This window comes from Echinops telfairi, unplaced genomic scaffold, assembly GCF_000313985.2.
Source record: "Echinops telfairi isolate 266 unplaced genomic scaffold, ASM31398v2 ScPeMD7_70;HRSCAF=299, whole genome shotgun sequence".
NCBI lineage: Eukaryota > Metazoa > Chordata > Mammalia > Afrosoricida > Tenrecidae > Echinops > Echinops telfairi.
In genome coordinates this window covers 26,254,088-26,270,036 of record NW_022103968.1, presented here as the reverse complement: position 1 = coordinate 26,270,036, position 15,949 = coordinate 26,254,088, and the positions used below count along the sequence as shown (strand labels likewise).

General features: G+C 48.5%; 1 protein-coding gene across 2 annotated transcripts in view; it reads left to right on the top strand.

Moving 5' to 3' along the window:
* Positions 1-261: 261 nt before the first annotated feature.
* Positions 262-15,949, top strand: part of SUFU (SUFU negative regulator of hedgehog signaling) — a 63,157-nt gene continuing 47,469 nt past the window's right edge. For both annotated transcript variants that reach the window (XM_045291250.1, XM_030885966.2), the window contains exon 1: positions 262-392. In XM_045291250.1, coding sequence (XP_045147185.1) covers positions 359-392 — 34 coding nt within the window. In that variant the 5' untranslated portion in view covers positions 262-358. The remainder of the gene's footprint in view (positions 393-15,949) is intronic.

Below are 15,949 nucleotides of genomic sequence, written 5' to 3'. Positions count from 1 at the left end.
AGGCCAAGGTCATACTCGTGGACCCATCGCTGGCAAGAGGGCCAAGCAAGAGATCTGGTTTCTGTCGGGCTTTTGAGGTCCTTCCTCCCCATCAGGTTCACACTCTGGAAGATTCTCTGACTAGTGTTTGATGCTGAGACTCCCATACACACACACACATAAGGAGTATGTATGCGTGTTTCACTCTAATTAGATCTCCTCAAACTGGCGTTTTAAGTAGATGAACTAAAAACATTTGCTTTCTATTCCTTCCAGGTTTACAGGCACAGACGGGCCGAGTGGTTTTGGCTTTGAGTTGACGTTTCGTCTGAAGAGAGAAACCGGGGAGTCTGCCCCACCAACGTGGCCAGCAGAGTTAATGCAGGGCTTGGCCAGATACGTGTTCCAGTCAGGTAAGAGCCCCGGGTGTTGACTGCTGTGCTGATCCTTTTGCCACGAGCCTGTTTGGCCGTAGGAACCTGAAGGCCCGTTTTGAGGGCTGTGAAATCAATGTTCCCGAGGACTGGTCTTTCCCGGTGGAGAGCTCGCTGTGCTTACAGAAGGCTTTGTCACTGTGACTCCAACGGCAGGTAGGCGTCCCTGCCTCTGTTCCGATGCCATGCCTCTGTAATGCAGTCTCCGGCCGCACATCAGATTCCCAGGGAGCGAAGGAACAACTCAGCACGGAGCTGACTTGCTCTTTCTCTGGTTTCCCATAGTCCGTCATTAACATGGTCCTTGCCCCTCGGCCTCCAGTGCCCTAGCCCTATTTCAGGAGCTGTAAACACACATGCTAATCTTGACGAAGGTGTGGTTTAAGAATTGAGGGTGACTTTCAGACCCGGTACTGAACTCACCCTCATGGCCCAATTTTTAGCTGAACAATTGATAGGCGTGCAAGGTACACAGTAAGTAGGGTGGAATGCACTCCTTTCAACAATCAACCAGTTTTCCTAGAAGCCACAACAGTCCTCTCCAAGCAGGAATTCCCAAACCTTTCCATGATTCAGTTGTCCAGAGATGAGCCTGACACATCTGCTTTTTCATTAGCTTCCCAAGGAACGCTGGTCTGGAGGTGGCGTCTAGGCCCTAAAGGACTGTTGACATTACAGGGGCGAAGGAAATAGGGTATCAGAAGCAGCTGGCTCATGTGGTTGGGGACTGCCCCACCATGGTTTGTAGAATCTTTTCAAATTGTGCATGGGGACCAGGGATGAGAAGGAAACTCCTAGCTAGATGGGCATGTGTTAACTTGGGCGAAGGGAAAGAGGGGCAGTCAGCACATGACCAAGGCAAGGAAGCCGCTGGAAAGTGGGCTAGAAGAAAAGGCAGCAACTGTAAATACCATTGCAGTGATCCTGCGATAACAGTAATAATGAACAGTAATTTGAAGTGGATATCCAGGTAGATATGAATGAAGACTGATTAGGTGTGGGATGGCACATGGGAATACACCTTCGAGCATAGATAGGTTTGGGAGAGGACATTTTGACATACGTATTTGTAGGTGTTGTAACTATATCCAGGCATATAATAGAGCACACAGGGGGCAAAGTTGTGCAAACGTCTTAGCCAGAGCCACACACCTGGAGGGTCTGAGTCATTGAGCTGAGAGCTGAGGATCTTAGTCTCAGGGACATCTGGGCCAGTTGGCGTAACAGTTGGTGGCACGGTCAGCTAATTATGTGTTGGACTGCAAACCCACCAGTCACTCCTCTGGCAGAAAGTGGAGGCTGGCTGTTCTTGTAAAGATCTACAGTATTATAATACAGGGTCACCAAGAGTCAGAATTGACTCCCCAACTGGTTTTTAAGTTTTGCTTTAGCCAATAAAAGCCATGGTCTACATCGTACTGTAGTGAGTAGCAACTGGTCTTAAAAGCTTACACAAGCGAGCCCCCAATAAAATGGTTTTTAAAAAGGCTTACACAGGCAGCCATCTAAAGCACAACTATTTGTCTCTTCCTGCCCGCAACAAGAGGAAAGAAAAACAAGGACTCAGGGAAATAATTAGTTCAGAGGACTGACCACACCTCCCACTGGCCTAAGGCCAGAAGAGCTGAACGGCTGTGCCAGGCCGTTGTTCGCACCCTCTCCGACTGAGAGCACAAGGAGGGTCCTGGACAGCGTAGGACAAAATTCCAAATCACAAAAGACCAGACAGTCCGACACCTGGAATGGAAGCCACTCACAGAGATCACCTCTCAGCCCTGTAAAGTGAACAGTGACCCCCATGAGGAGCATGCTCCTTCAAACAGTCAACCAGACTAGACCCAAAGGCAGCATTTGTCCCCAGAGTTCAGAAGGCAGGAAGGACCAGAAAGGATGGGTGGATGGAAATGGGGAACCCGGGGAGGAAGTGGAAAGAGTGAGGATACATGGAGGGATCTGCCGCTAATGTCACAAAACAAAATGTATAGAAATTGTTGAATGGAAAGCTAACACACCCTGTAAACTTTCGATGTGTTTTCATTGTGCCGACCAATCATTGGGAAGATAGCTTTTCTTTGACATGGAATTTGATCTAGTAGAGGAAAGGGGGCTCTCCAGACTTAAAAAAACAAAACACCGCTTGCTTTTGTAGATGGGGAGCTCCCTGTTGCACTGCTGAAGTCACGGCTTCCATGTGTTGGCTCCTCTTAATGCTCCTGCTCGGGTGGAAAAGGAGCAGAGATATGTAATACAAGCTATGAACCACCGTCAGGTGGGAGCCAAGCAAATAATTCCTAAAATTAATTCGGGAATGGTTGTGAAATGATAATGCAAGTCAGTGAGAAAATAGGATTCTGTTTACAAGAGTTTGTTTTCCCAGGCAGTAAACATCACGGGTGACCACATCGTGACTAAAATGTAATCATTGATTCAGGTGAAGGTCACTAATGGACGCTAGCAGGATTAGACAAAAAGTCGGTGGGGAACAAGGACTCAAAGAACCCCTTCATAAAGTTTTTTATTACAAACAGGAAAAAAAACAAACCAACAATTTACATTGGATAACAGTGGGTGGGTACCAACTTAACCAAACGACCGATTGTAGCAGCACCAATAAGGACACAGATTACTACGCACCTCCTTTTTGTGTTACAAGGAGCCCTGGTGGCGTTGGGGTGTTAGCTGCCAGGTCAGCAGTTTGAAACCACTAGCCACTCCTCGGGAGAAAGACAGGACTTCCTACTCCCATAAAGAGGTGCAGTCTCGGAAACTCACAGGGGCGGGTCCCCCTGCCCCACGGAGCCGCGGTGAGTCAGAATCAATGGCAATGAGTTTGGTTTGGTTTTAGTTTTGTTGCCAGGAGGCCGGGTGGCACAAAGGTTAAAGCACTTGCTTGCCAATCCCAAGGCCCACCAGCTAGTCCTTAGGAGAAAGCTGTGGTAGTCTGTTTCCATAAAGATGTCTAGCTTTGGGAAACCCTTTGGAGCAGGTCTGCTGTGTCACACGGTTGTTTCGGAGCGTCAGAATCCACCGGATGGCAGCGAGGTTTGTTGTGTTTTTGTGGTTAGCTGCCTTCTAGCAGATTCCGACTCATACTGACCCCCGTGTGCAGAGTGGAACTGCTGCATCGAGTTTTCGAAGCTGTGACCTTTCAGGAGCAGGGTGCCAGGCCTGTCTTCTGAGGTGTCTTTGGGGGGGTTCAAACCACCACCCTTCCAGCTGGTGGGCCGGACTTCACTGCTCCAGGCAGGGACGTGCTCGGTGTGATGGTGGTATTGTGCTGACCTACGGTCATATCCTTGTCCTCAGGAGGTCCAGGCTGGGATACTCAAGGACACACTGACATGATGATGGCCACTTCATGTTACAGTGATGCGGGGCGGGGAGGGGGCGTTTCCATACACAGAGCAAGAGAGACACCGCGAAAGCAATGTGGCAGCATGTTGACAGCTGGTGAACCCATGTACCTCTGAGTGTTCCTTATCCGATTCCTTTAACTCTTCCTTATCCTATTCCTTTAACTCTTCTTTAGGATTGAACATTTCCAAAATTCAAAGCTGGGGCTGTTTGCTGAGAGTATGTGGACTGTGTGTGCCTGCAGCCCCTTGCCCCGTGGCCCCTCTTCCCGGGATTCTTGTGTGACCACTGTAGGCATGTCAGATCTGGGGCAGGGTGACTGCATTCCTGTCTCTCAGATCTTCCTGTAGCTGCTCCAGTGTAGCACAACCGCACCACGTCAATAGTAGGGAGAGCAAAGCTACCCCAGATGATTTTTGAAACCTGGCAGGGAATAGTAGTCAATTAATGACATAAGAAACAGATCATGTGAACCAATGAAAGATAGATAGATGATCATGGCTGTGAGCCTGCAGGGTGGAGATAAACAACAACAACAAAGCAAGCCACACATACTGCCTCCAAGTGGATTCTGACCCATCGCAACCCTATAGGACAGCGGAGAACTGCCCGTATGTTTCCGAGACTGTCCCTCTTTACAGTAGTAGACAGCCTCACCTGTCTTCCGTGGAGGGGTGCGTTTGAACTGCTGACCTTGCCTAACTGACAGCCTAAGCCAGTGTGCCACCAGGGCTCCTTTGGTGATGAGGATCAAAACTAGCATTTAGTGAGGACATTCTATTAGGCACCACTCTCAGTACTCATGAACCCGCAGGAAAGCCCTGTGAGTTAGGCGCTGGGTTGTACCAGCAGAGAGATGGCCAGCGGAGCTGCAGAGGACAGCTAAGAGCCCGGTTAAGAGGATGGCCCCTGTTTCGTATGGTCATTGGTAAAATCAAGACCACCTGATGCATGAATGCAAACGTCGGTAACCCCCTTCCCCCAAGAAAAAGTAATGGGAGTAACGTTTTCCTGAGGCTACGGGAAGAGCGGGAAGTGGGGAATGGGGAGCTGATAGCCACGATGACTATATAACCCCACTCGAGGGAAGTGAATAACAGAATTGCAGGTGAATGGATATATTAGATGGTGTAAGATATGGCAAAAATAAGTGTATTTACTCTGGCATTACTATTTTAATGAACCTCTTTTCCTTGATACACAGAATGCTCCTGTGTATATGGCAAAAAAAAGTGTGTATATATATATATATATGGGTTGGGGGGGTGGATAAAGGGGAGCGGATATCAAGGAGATCAAGAAGAAGGAGAATGTTTGGAAATGGATTGTGACAACAAATGTACAATACTGTTTGATGTGACTGAACTATGGAATGGTACGATATCTGTAAGAGCTCTCAATAAAATGATAAATAATAATAATAATAATAAAAGCCATCGAGTTTTATACATTAAAATAATAAAGAGGATGGCCCCTGGTCACCGACTGCTTGCATTCAGCTCTGCCTGTCCCTGCCCCTGGCTTTCATCTGTGTGACCCTCTGCACGGGCACTTGCTTCTTCTAAACCCAGGGAGAATACGAGTCACTAGGTAGGGCACTGTTGAGCAGGTGGGTGCATTCATGGCTGTAACACACTCTAGGTGTGACTGCTATGTGGTGGTAGTGGAGGTGATATGTGCTGTTGACCTGATTCCAACTGATAGAGACCCCGGGGGACAGATTAGAATGGCCCCATAGCTTTTGCCAGGCCCCAATCTTTATGGGAACAGTTTGCTAAGCCTTTTCTCTAAGGGTGGCTGGTGGATTGGCAATGCCAACCTCTCAGCTGGTAGCTGAGCATTTAATCATTGTCCCACCAGAACTCCTTACCTGATACCTAGCAAGTGGTATGTACGGGGATGGGGGGAGGGGGGGCTTCAAAAAGTTGGGAGGAAAATAAATACTGGACTTTCCTATGAACTTTATGTAGCTCCCTTATGCAAGTATTACCTGAGATTGTTGCTGTTTTTCAACCCTAAAACACTTACTTGGCTGGCGAGGGTGGATACCGTGGAGCCTGGTTGCAGTAGCAGTAAGTTCCCATTTCACATCGGAACCCCGCTGGGAAGTGCCTTGCTTGTTCCTGCCTCAGCTGACCTGGCAGTATTTGGCGCCAGTCTCTTGCTCCGGGCAGAGAATCAACATAGTGGCACCCATGAAATCGCCTGGTTTTGTGCTTCACATTATACAGCCCCAAACCCCATGCAGTTCAAAGACAGCTCCTTGACGTGTGCAGCTGACAGTGCCCATAGTCTTTGGCAAATCAGACTCTCTTATTCTTAGACTCGCTTCTAATGCAGTAGAGTAATGCAGTTCAGCAGGCCCTTACAGCAGATCCTTTTACAAAGCAGAGATGCCCTCATAGTGTGCATAATTGCCCCTTACTGTGGCGATTAGCAGGGTTGGGTTTAGGCCTCTCAGATTTTTTCAGAGCAGGGCACCCTCAATTGCCACCATAGAGGGCCACCCTCGACACCACTCTCTGTCTACCAGGGTTGTAGATGAGTGGGAAAATGGAATGAAAAGATAATGGCATGTTTCCAGGAGCCTTTGGAAGCCGGCCCGTGCCCGTCCACCCCACCCCCCAACCCCCCGTAGGTGTACGCATCGTGCATTGTGTATTTGATGTGTCCATGGGTAGACCAGACATGAGGAAATGGCAAGTGATTCTGTTTGATGAACTGGCCTCATGCTTAGCGTCCTCCTTGGACCCACTGACTTTCTGCGGAATACTCCACCCACCCATGTTCAAGTGAGGACCTGCCGAGCAGTATGATCAAGTAAATGGAATACCGGACCTGCTTTTCCGGATTGAAACAGCAGCCACAGTGTAGTGCCCAGGTAGGTCCCTGGTAGGCAAGGGAAGATGAATAGCAAGGCTTGGCGGGTGTGGAGTGGGAGGTGCCCATACCCAGCCAGGGGGCTCCGGGAGGCTGCCTCTGAAGTCTGCTGCCAAGAACCACTCAGAGGTAACCCCTAATTACGCCCCACTGACCCTTTGGTAGGTTGGCTCCAAGGTGGGAAGCTGAGAAAAGGGGTTGGAAATGAGAGGCCTGGGAGAGAGGAAGACTCAGAGCCGGTGAAGGCTTCGCATGTGGGAGTATTTTGTGGGTTAAATGAGGGCCCCCTCAAAATGTGGTGCAAATCCCAGCCTCTGTGCCCCTACTTAGGATCCCGTTTGGGAATGGGTGGTTCTGTTACATTGATGATACAGGAAAGCAGAGCTATGAAAGAGATTAAGCCAGTGAGAGAAGCAGAGGTGAAGAAGAGAGGTGCCAAGCCATGAAGATTGGCCAGGAGCAGAAGATCAGAAGCAAATAAGGACCTTCCTCCAGAAACAACCGAAAGGGTTCCCTTAGAGCCTGCACCTTAATCGGGACTCCTAGGCCCCTAAATGGAGAAAACAACTCTTTGTTTATTAAAACCACCTCATTTCAGAACTTCTGTTATGGATTCACCGAAGGTCATTGGTGAATATCTTAGCTGGGGCTCTTCAAGTTGCAAAAGAGCATGAGAGAGAAAGTCCATCTCCAGCAAAGCATGGGCACCCTTGGCTTAGGTGACTGGGATGCCCAAGGGCCCGGCCTTGGCTTGATCTCTATGTTCAGGCAGCCCTCAGGGTCCTTGCTCCCTCTGTGTTGGCCTTGCTCCCCACATGCCAGGAACGATGAGCATCGCCCTGCCTAGTTTTGCGTTCTCTCAGTTTGTAAGAGAGGGTTCCAAACCGTTCACGGAACAACAGCATTGTCTTTTTAATTCCGTTTTTCCCACAGTCTCTTTGAAGCCCCTCATACTCAGCAGGCCAACGTTCTTTTCTTCCAGTACCTGTAGAGGACGCTGAGCAATTCTATGTGGATCATGCGACCGCCCCAGTTGGTGGTGGCCGGCCAGATGGAACCACCAGGATTTTCATTTGCAGCTCTGAGCTGTGGGGTCAGCCAGTACCTCAGTTATGTGGTACGCCATTGCATGCTAGAGATCATCAGAGAAGGCTTGACTAGAAGGGGCACTTGCTTTGTCTTCTTGTATCTCAATTGCCACGATGTACGCAAGAAGGGCACCTGGCTTACGGAGCAAGTCATGTGGAGGTGGGACGGAGCCAGGCTTAGCTGTTACTCACTCAGTGATGGAGTTCAGGAGCTGAGTTCTTAACTTTAAGCTCTGCCTCGTTTGTCTTCTTCAACTGCTTCCTTTCTCAAAGATGGCTGTCATAATCCCTAAAATCCAGGAATTATACCCAACAGAGTTTGCCTGGCCATGGTAGAGACACTTCTGTCTCATGTCTGTTTTGAAGACCAGTCTGGACACCACCTCACCCCCAAACTCTTCTTACTGGCTCTCCTGGTGTGTCCCCGGCCAGACCTATAATAGGAAAGTGAGAGAAAGCCGTGTTGGCTGACCGGTCAGTCATCATCTCCTGGGGCCAAGCCCGGCCCTCGATCTCTGAACGTCGTGACCATGAAAAGGCGGAGGAACGTAACGTGGGTTCTGTTGGTTTTGAGGGGAATGGCCGTTAGGTGGGCTCGGCGTGATCTGCCACACCCACCCAAGAGTGCGCAGGCCTGCCGGGATCAGGGAACACAGGGCCGGGACAGAAGTACCACGAGGGAAGAGAACACTCCAGTCATGAGACGGGCGGTCCTCCTCATCCACCTGCTGCAGCCGATGGTGCCCCAGCCCGCCTCGGCACGAAGCATTTGGAAAGTTCTGCAGTGAATAGATGACTAACAGAACCAGTGGAGACTTTAACTTCTTTCTTTCCTACTTTGCAGCCAGTTTCCAGAAGAGAAACCCAGGGGGCTTGGACTCACCCTTCCTCTTTGACTTTTATCTTCGGTTTGTTCTCCCTGCCCCCTGCCTCCACACTCTGGATTTCATTAGGAGACCATTCATTCCCTGGCCCAGTGGCCCTTTAGAATTCTGAAGGCCTGGCAGCAGGATGGCTAAATGAAGAGAACTAAGAGCTTTCAGTTTGGTTTTTTTTAAGCATGTGTGAATTAGATAAACGAATCTATCATGATGATACTACTGTGTGGCCATCCAGTAACTAGAATGATTGTAAAATAATAATAATTACAATGTATCGAGCGTGGGAGGGTAAGGGAGATAGGTGAAAAATGAGGAGCTATACCAAGTAGAAAGAAAATGTTTTGAAAAGGATGATGGCAACATATGTACAAATGTGCTTGACACAATCGATGTATGTTATAAGAGCTCTAAGAGCCCTCTATAAAATGATTTTTTAAAAAGAAGAATAGGGGAAGCCTTAACTTCCCCGACTCTTAAAAAAAAAAAAAGAACGATGGCTATACAGGATTATTTTTATAGCAACAAAGTAATTCTTCCCACTCCTTGTCAACTGGCCCTCTTTCCAGGGGTTTGGCCTTCAAAACACAAAAAGCCAAACCCATTGCCATTGAGTTGACCCACCGCCTGGAGGGCCCCTGTGGCACAGAATAGAACTGCCCGGGACGGTTTTCTCTTGGCTGTCGGCGTTACAGAACTCGACCACTAGGCCTTTGTTGCGCAACACTGAGGGCTGGGTTCAAACCAACGACCTTTTGTTTAGTCGTCAGGCACAGACTCACTGAGCTGATATAACCACAAGGTCAGCAGGTCGACCCCAACAGCCACTCCATGGGAGCAAGGAGGCTGTCTACTCCTGTCCAGGTCTGAAGTGCTGCCCTGTCCTATGGGGTCCCTATGGGTCGGGATGGAGTCATGTGTTAAGAAAGACTGGTTCCTGCACGCTCAGTACCTGCCTTCGAGGTTCAGAAACACCGGGACACCCACACACGGGACCGTTGAGATTTAGCTGCCGTGCTTCCTGTCCCGTTTGCGAAGTGGAATCGCCATACTTTTCTCAGAGTTCTAGAGTTTTTGCCTCCTCCTATGGTGCCCAAAGGGAAAATTTCACATGTGGTTGAGAGCTGTTTTTTTTAGGGGGGGGGCTATTTTTTTTTAATGTGCTCTTTGATCGTTAAGAATCATGAAACAGAAGCAATGGTGTATGAAGCTGAGTCACTTCGCTCCCATTGGCGAACCAGCCCCGCGAAGAAGGTGTTGATTTGCCGTTTTTCAGATGAAGACCTAGGCTGAGGGAAGTGCTGGGCTGGGCAGGACCAGCTGGTGAGTGGCACAGAGCCTCCGGCCCCGGCCCTGCCCTGCACGGTTTGCACACCTGGCTGCCCAGGCTCCGGGATCTCCCAGCAGACGACGCGAACAGGCCTGAGGAAGGTGCTCTTTTCCCATCGTTGTATGAGGTGCCTGCTACTTGCTGGGACCCCATGGGCAGCTGAGTAAACGGCATCGGACAGACAGACAGGCTCCCTGCCCGGAGGTCATGGAGACAGACCCCGAAGACCCAGGCAAATAAAGGTGTGCTTCCAGGTCTCTGAAAGGGAAAGACCAGCAAGCTCCGAAAGCAGCAGGTGGGGACCCAGTTCGGATCGAGAACGAGGGAAGGGCAGACTGCAGGCAGTGAGGAGAAGGTGTCTGGCAGAGGGAGCCACGTGGGCCGGCCCCGGAGCAGGCGGAGCGCTTGCCACCGGTGAGCAAATGAGAGCAGACTGATGGAGTTGGAAGGAGGAGAAAGTCCTGGAAGAGCTGGTGCTTCCAAGGGCTCCAATCGTGGTCGGCTTGCCAGCGAAGAATCTGGATTTGACTCTTGACGGGCAATAGAAAGCTCTGAAAGCATTTCGAGGAGGAAGGTGAGATGCCCAGTTCTGGGAGTGAAAGCCCATCTTTTTCTTCCATTAAAAAATAAAAGTTCTGATGCGTTTGAGGTATTTGAGACTGTCCACCTGCATTTTGAGAAGGTCCTTCCCCGGAGGGGCTGGGGCTGTAGCTGCATGTGGGACACAGTCGTCTCTCCAGACTCATTGCCACAGTTGAGCCCAACTCATAGGGACCCTAAAGAACAGGACAGAACGCCCCTTTGTCTTCTCGAGACGATAAGAATCTCTTCTGGCGTAGACAGCCTCATCGTCCTCTGTGGAAGGCGTGTGGGTTTGAACCACTGACCTTGTGGCTAGCAGTCAGTGCTTAGCCGTGCCATCAAGGTAGCACAGCCTCCACGGGCATAGATTTCTCTCACCTCTGCCATCCTAGCACTCGGGACCTCGAGCCTAGTGTAATCCTGTCCCCAGCCTGGCAGCCCCCAGGTCTCTCTGGTCTAGGAAGTGACCCCACTGCTTTCTCAGGTGTGTCAGCAGGCGCTGCCTACCTGGGCTCAACAAGAGACTCTGTGGGAGGTTACAGGGTTCCCCTGCCAGGTCCAGGAGACAAGACAAGCTTTGCTTCCTCCTCTGTGCTCTATAGGTGAGTGGAGGGAGTCAGAAAGATTGAGTATGGCACCCAGGTGAGACTTGGCTAGGCTGCAGGTCAACTTCTCCACATAAGCAGCCTACCTGCCTTTCTATTCTCTAGATGTCCCAGTGTCCCCAGTGTTTTTGCCGCAAGTACTGTCCATTCTGCTGAAAGGAGATGCTCTGTCATGGCCCATGAGAGCTGTCGACTTCTCTTGCTTCCTGGTTTGCATAAGCAGCCTGTTGCCCCAGTCGGCTAACCGAAGCCAACTGGGGCTGCCTGTTTATAGTAATGTCATTTTTCTTCCTCATACTCTTTTTTATTTTCCTGGTGATTTCTTTTTCTCAGCCTGATTTATTCTCTTTTCTAGTTGCTATGGATGTGTAAAATGTTTTCTCTTTCATCTGTTTATAATGCAGACCAGTTATAAGTCACAACAATCCCTGGCTTCCCTGTACTTTCCAAGGTTCTATATGAGTAATTGAAGGGTTGGCTGGCTGCTCCACGGAAGAAAAACAGAAGTGAGCTTGTGCCTGGAAGTTTAAGTGATTTGCATGTACATTTCCCTCTAGCCCATATCCAACTCTGGAAGGCCCACCAAGATAAGGGAAGATTTAAACCCTAAGAGCAGGGATCAGCAAACTACGGTCCCAGCCTTGATGTCTTGAAGCCTTGAAGTCTCGATGGCCCAGTTTGGGTAAATTAAACATTATTGGAACATAGCTATGCTCAGTTGTTTACCTTTTTTCTGTGGCTTCTTTTGTGGAACATGAGTCAGAATCGACCCTCTATCTCCCAGTGGAGTTTTTGTTGATGTTTTAATTAAAAGATCATTTTATTGGCAGCTCTTACAACTCTTATAACAATCCATACATCAATTGTATCAAGCATATGTGTACACTTGTTGCCATCATTATTTTCTAAACATTTACTTTCTATTTGAGCCCTTGGTAACAGCTCCTCTTTTTTCCCCTCTCTCCCACCCTCGTGACCCCTTGATAAACTATACATTATTATTATTTTTGTATCTTACACTGACCGCTGTCTCTCTTCCCCCATGGTTTCTGTTTGTCCACCTGGATGAGGTATATGTGGTTATGTGTCGATCATTGTGAACAGTTCCCCCTTGCTCCCCTCCTCTTCCCACCTTCCTCCCACCTTCCTGGTATTGCTACTCCCCCTCCTGTTCCTGGATTCTGTGTGTCCTGAGCTCTTATCTCTTATCTGTACCAGTGTACATGCTCTGGTCTAGCCCACAGTGAAAGGTATGGGGTCATGCCCATGACTGGGGTCATGTTAGTGGGGGTTGAGGAAGCCTGAAGGAACCAGAGGAATATTGTGTGTTTCATCAGTGCTATATTGCACCCTGGTTGACTAATCTCTTCCTTGTGACCCTTCTGTGAGGGGATGTCCCATTGTCTACAGGTGGGTTTGGGGCCTCTGCTCTGACCCTCCTCATTCTCAACATTATGGTTTTTGTTTGTTTGTTTGTTTGTTTGTTTGTTTGTTTTGGGTCTTCGGATGCCTATTACCCGATCCTGTCAACACCTCATGATTGCACAGGCTGGTGTGCTTCTTCCATAGGGGCTTGTTGCTTCTCTGCTAGATGGCCGCTTGTTTAACTTCAAGCTTTTACGACCCCAGACGTTATATCTTTTGGTAGCCGGGCACCGTCTGCTTTCTTCACCACATTTGCTTATGCACCCATTTTGTCTTCATCAATCGTGCTGGGAGGGTGAGAATCACAGACTACCAGGTTGTTAGAACAGTGTTCTTGTGTTGAGGCCCAAAGTCCGTTCACTTCCTCAGTGTATTGCCTTATGTACGTAGGCAAATACCTCTATTTTTATTAATTAATATATTTACATAAGTGCACACCTATGTTGTCTCTATTCATAGCTTTGCTTAGATCTTTCCTGTTTTCTTTTACCTTCCTCCTGCCCCACCATCACACTTGCCCTTCTTCTGCTTCTTAGTAATTCCTCTCCCCTAGATTGCTGTTGCTGCCACACCCCCACGATCTCTACGTCGTCCTCATCTTTGATTTTAATTCCCTAGTTGTTCCTGTCGATGGCGTTGTTTGCTCACCGCCATCTCCCTCCAGAACCATCAGTCCCGTTGCTTTCTCCTCCAGCTTGCTTCCTGTGCCTCTTACTTTTCTGGTTTAAGAGCAGGAGCACTGGGCAGGTGGTTCTACCTGGACACCACATTGACTCCCCTTCTCAAACTTTTATACACACATTAACATTCAGATAACCGGAGGAGACACTCATTGATAACCAGCCTCTTAGTTACACCATGTTGGCTGTGTCTATTTCAAGCTTCTTCAGTACTCTTCCCAGTGGAGTCTTAATGGTTGGCTCTTTTAGTACAATCTGGCCTGTCTTTAGCACCTGCATTTCAGGGCTGCTCCCTGCAGGGGGCAGTGGAGGGCACTGGTGGAGCGGAGCAGCCTAGCGTGTTAGCCTGGTAGACACATCTCTGCGCTAGCTTGAAAAGGCTCAGGGTAGAATGCTCCGTGAAGGGGGCTGGGCAGCAGCATGGATGGGAGCAGGAGCAAAAGACAAGTCGCCTGCGTTCAAATCCGAGTTTGGCTTTGTGGACCCTGGGGTCAAAATGTAGTATCTCCAAGATAGGAATTTTCTTTTAGTCTAAAGAGGAAAAGATTTGGGGGTATGATATGGACAAGAAATGTGACCCACAGTAAGTGTTGAAAACTGTGTAGGTTCTTGACATATGGAAGAGGCATTTGATTTTTGTTGTTGTGACCCAGGGTAGAAAACTTCCTTGGGATGTGGCAGCATTTTCTAACACAGATAGCTTTGGGCATCGGTAAGCTTGCCATCCCTGAAGTCCCTTCTAGAAGGGAATCATGTATGCTGTGTGAGGTTGGTCGTCTCAGAGCCAAGACCACTGAACTCAGAGATGCTTGTTCCAATCCAGCATCCTTCAAGCATCCAGCAAAATTCAGCCTGGTTTCCTGCAAACAGCCATGGCTCCTTCCACCTCTGGGTCCAGGCTCCTCCAGACCTGACCCAGCCCAGGCCCCCGCTAGAACTGATCCCCGAGAGCACCCATAAATACTGCTGCCTTGAGTCAATGTAAACCAAGGCAGGGAGTGAGAGCTTGTTTCCTGAGCTGAGAATCAAAGTTCTGACTTCCGCAGAAAACGAACTGCTGCTCTGCCCAGTGCAGTGATTCCGCATCCCCCAGGTTCTCACTGGAGCCCTCCCGCCATCATTCATGTTCTTGTAAACAGTGGCTGTGTTTTCCGGTGATAGAATCTTTCAAATATGAATAACAACAACTGCTTAATTTACACAACTCCTAGCTTTGTATCATTTCCCTTTAGAAGAAACCAAACCATGAGGAATGGCTGGTCTCAGGGCTGGGGCAGGAAATATATATGGGAACCAAGGACATGCTCAAAGGTGGGAGGGTCCTGGGTAACAGACTCAGGAGTCTATTGTAGAGGCTCTCGCTGGCCAAAGCTGGGGCAAGTACAATAACAATACTAACTGGAATGGATTGAAACACATTGAACATGCTAAAATAAATGTATTTGTAATAATATTTTAAAAGATAAACATGAAAATAATCGTCATTTATCAAGGGGTCATGAGTGGTGGGGGAGGAAGGAGAAAAGAGGAGCTGACACTAAAGGCTCAAATAGAAAGTAAATGTTTAGAAAATTATGATGGCAACCTATGTCCAAATATGCTTGATATAATTGAGGTGTAGGTTGTATAAGAGCTGTAAATACTTAATTGATCGTCTTCAGAAGATGTTGGGACCCATTTTGTAATTCTGGAAACTGGCAACTCTGGGGAAAGAGCATGCCTTTTACCCACCTTTCTCTGCATACATTGCAAATGAAACTATCTCTGTGTCTACAGGTTTCTAATAACATATTGAGACTCTAAGCAGTTACTGTCAATGGCTGCTATCCTCACTTCTAGTTTTCACCTGTGGCATGTTTGCAGAAAGACCAAGGGGCAGAGGCACCGGTTGGTTAAATGACCCAGGGGGACGGGGGTGGCAGTGGTGACTGCAATCAGCACAGTTCAAACTGGGCCAAATTTACTGGGCCAACCGCCTCGTTTCTTCAGCAAATACTTCAGAGATAAACCTGCTAACTCCAAGGTCCACCTTGTCTAGGTTGTACTTTGTAAAGACAGCTACGAAAAGACATGGGTGGAAAGTGCAATTTGATACTTACTTGGCCTTTTGAGAATATGGAGAAACTTGCCTGTTTTTAGGGATAATGTCAATCATCATGGTTATGTCTTCTTAAAGGACTCCTTCTCATCTAGAAGTCCATACTGGAATGTTTATAGACGAAATGATGTGATGTGTGGGGTTTGCTTCCGCAGAATTTGTGGACATAGGGTTGAAAGCTGGCAGGTGGTTTATCAATGAATCAATGAATCAAAGTCAATAACCGTTGAAGCCCTCACTTGTTATAAGCCATCCATCGTTATTTTTCTCTATTTCGAGGCCTGTGTGAAGTTCTCCTTAGTAATGAGCTCTTGTTTAGGCTTGTATTTAAAGCAAAGTTGTTCTTCAGTGTGCTTTTGAGGGGGCTGCAGTACACAACTGTCTGGCGGGATGGTGGGCCAGCCAGACACGACTGGACTAGGAAAGAAAGAAATCTTTGGAAACTTGATTCTCCACTTGGTCAGGGCACCTTCTTACCTTGATCTTTCCGTTTCCTCTGACTGTTTTGATGTGGAAGTTGGCCCGGAGGAAGGGTTCCGGTTGGTCGGTTCATCCAGTTTGTCCAGTGACTCACTCAGCAGTCATGTCTTCACGAGAGCCTTGGTGTGAAAACCCC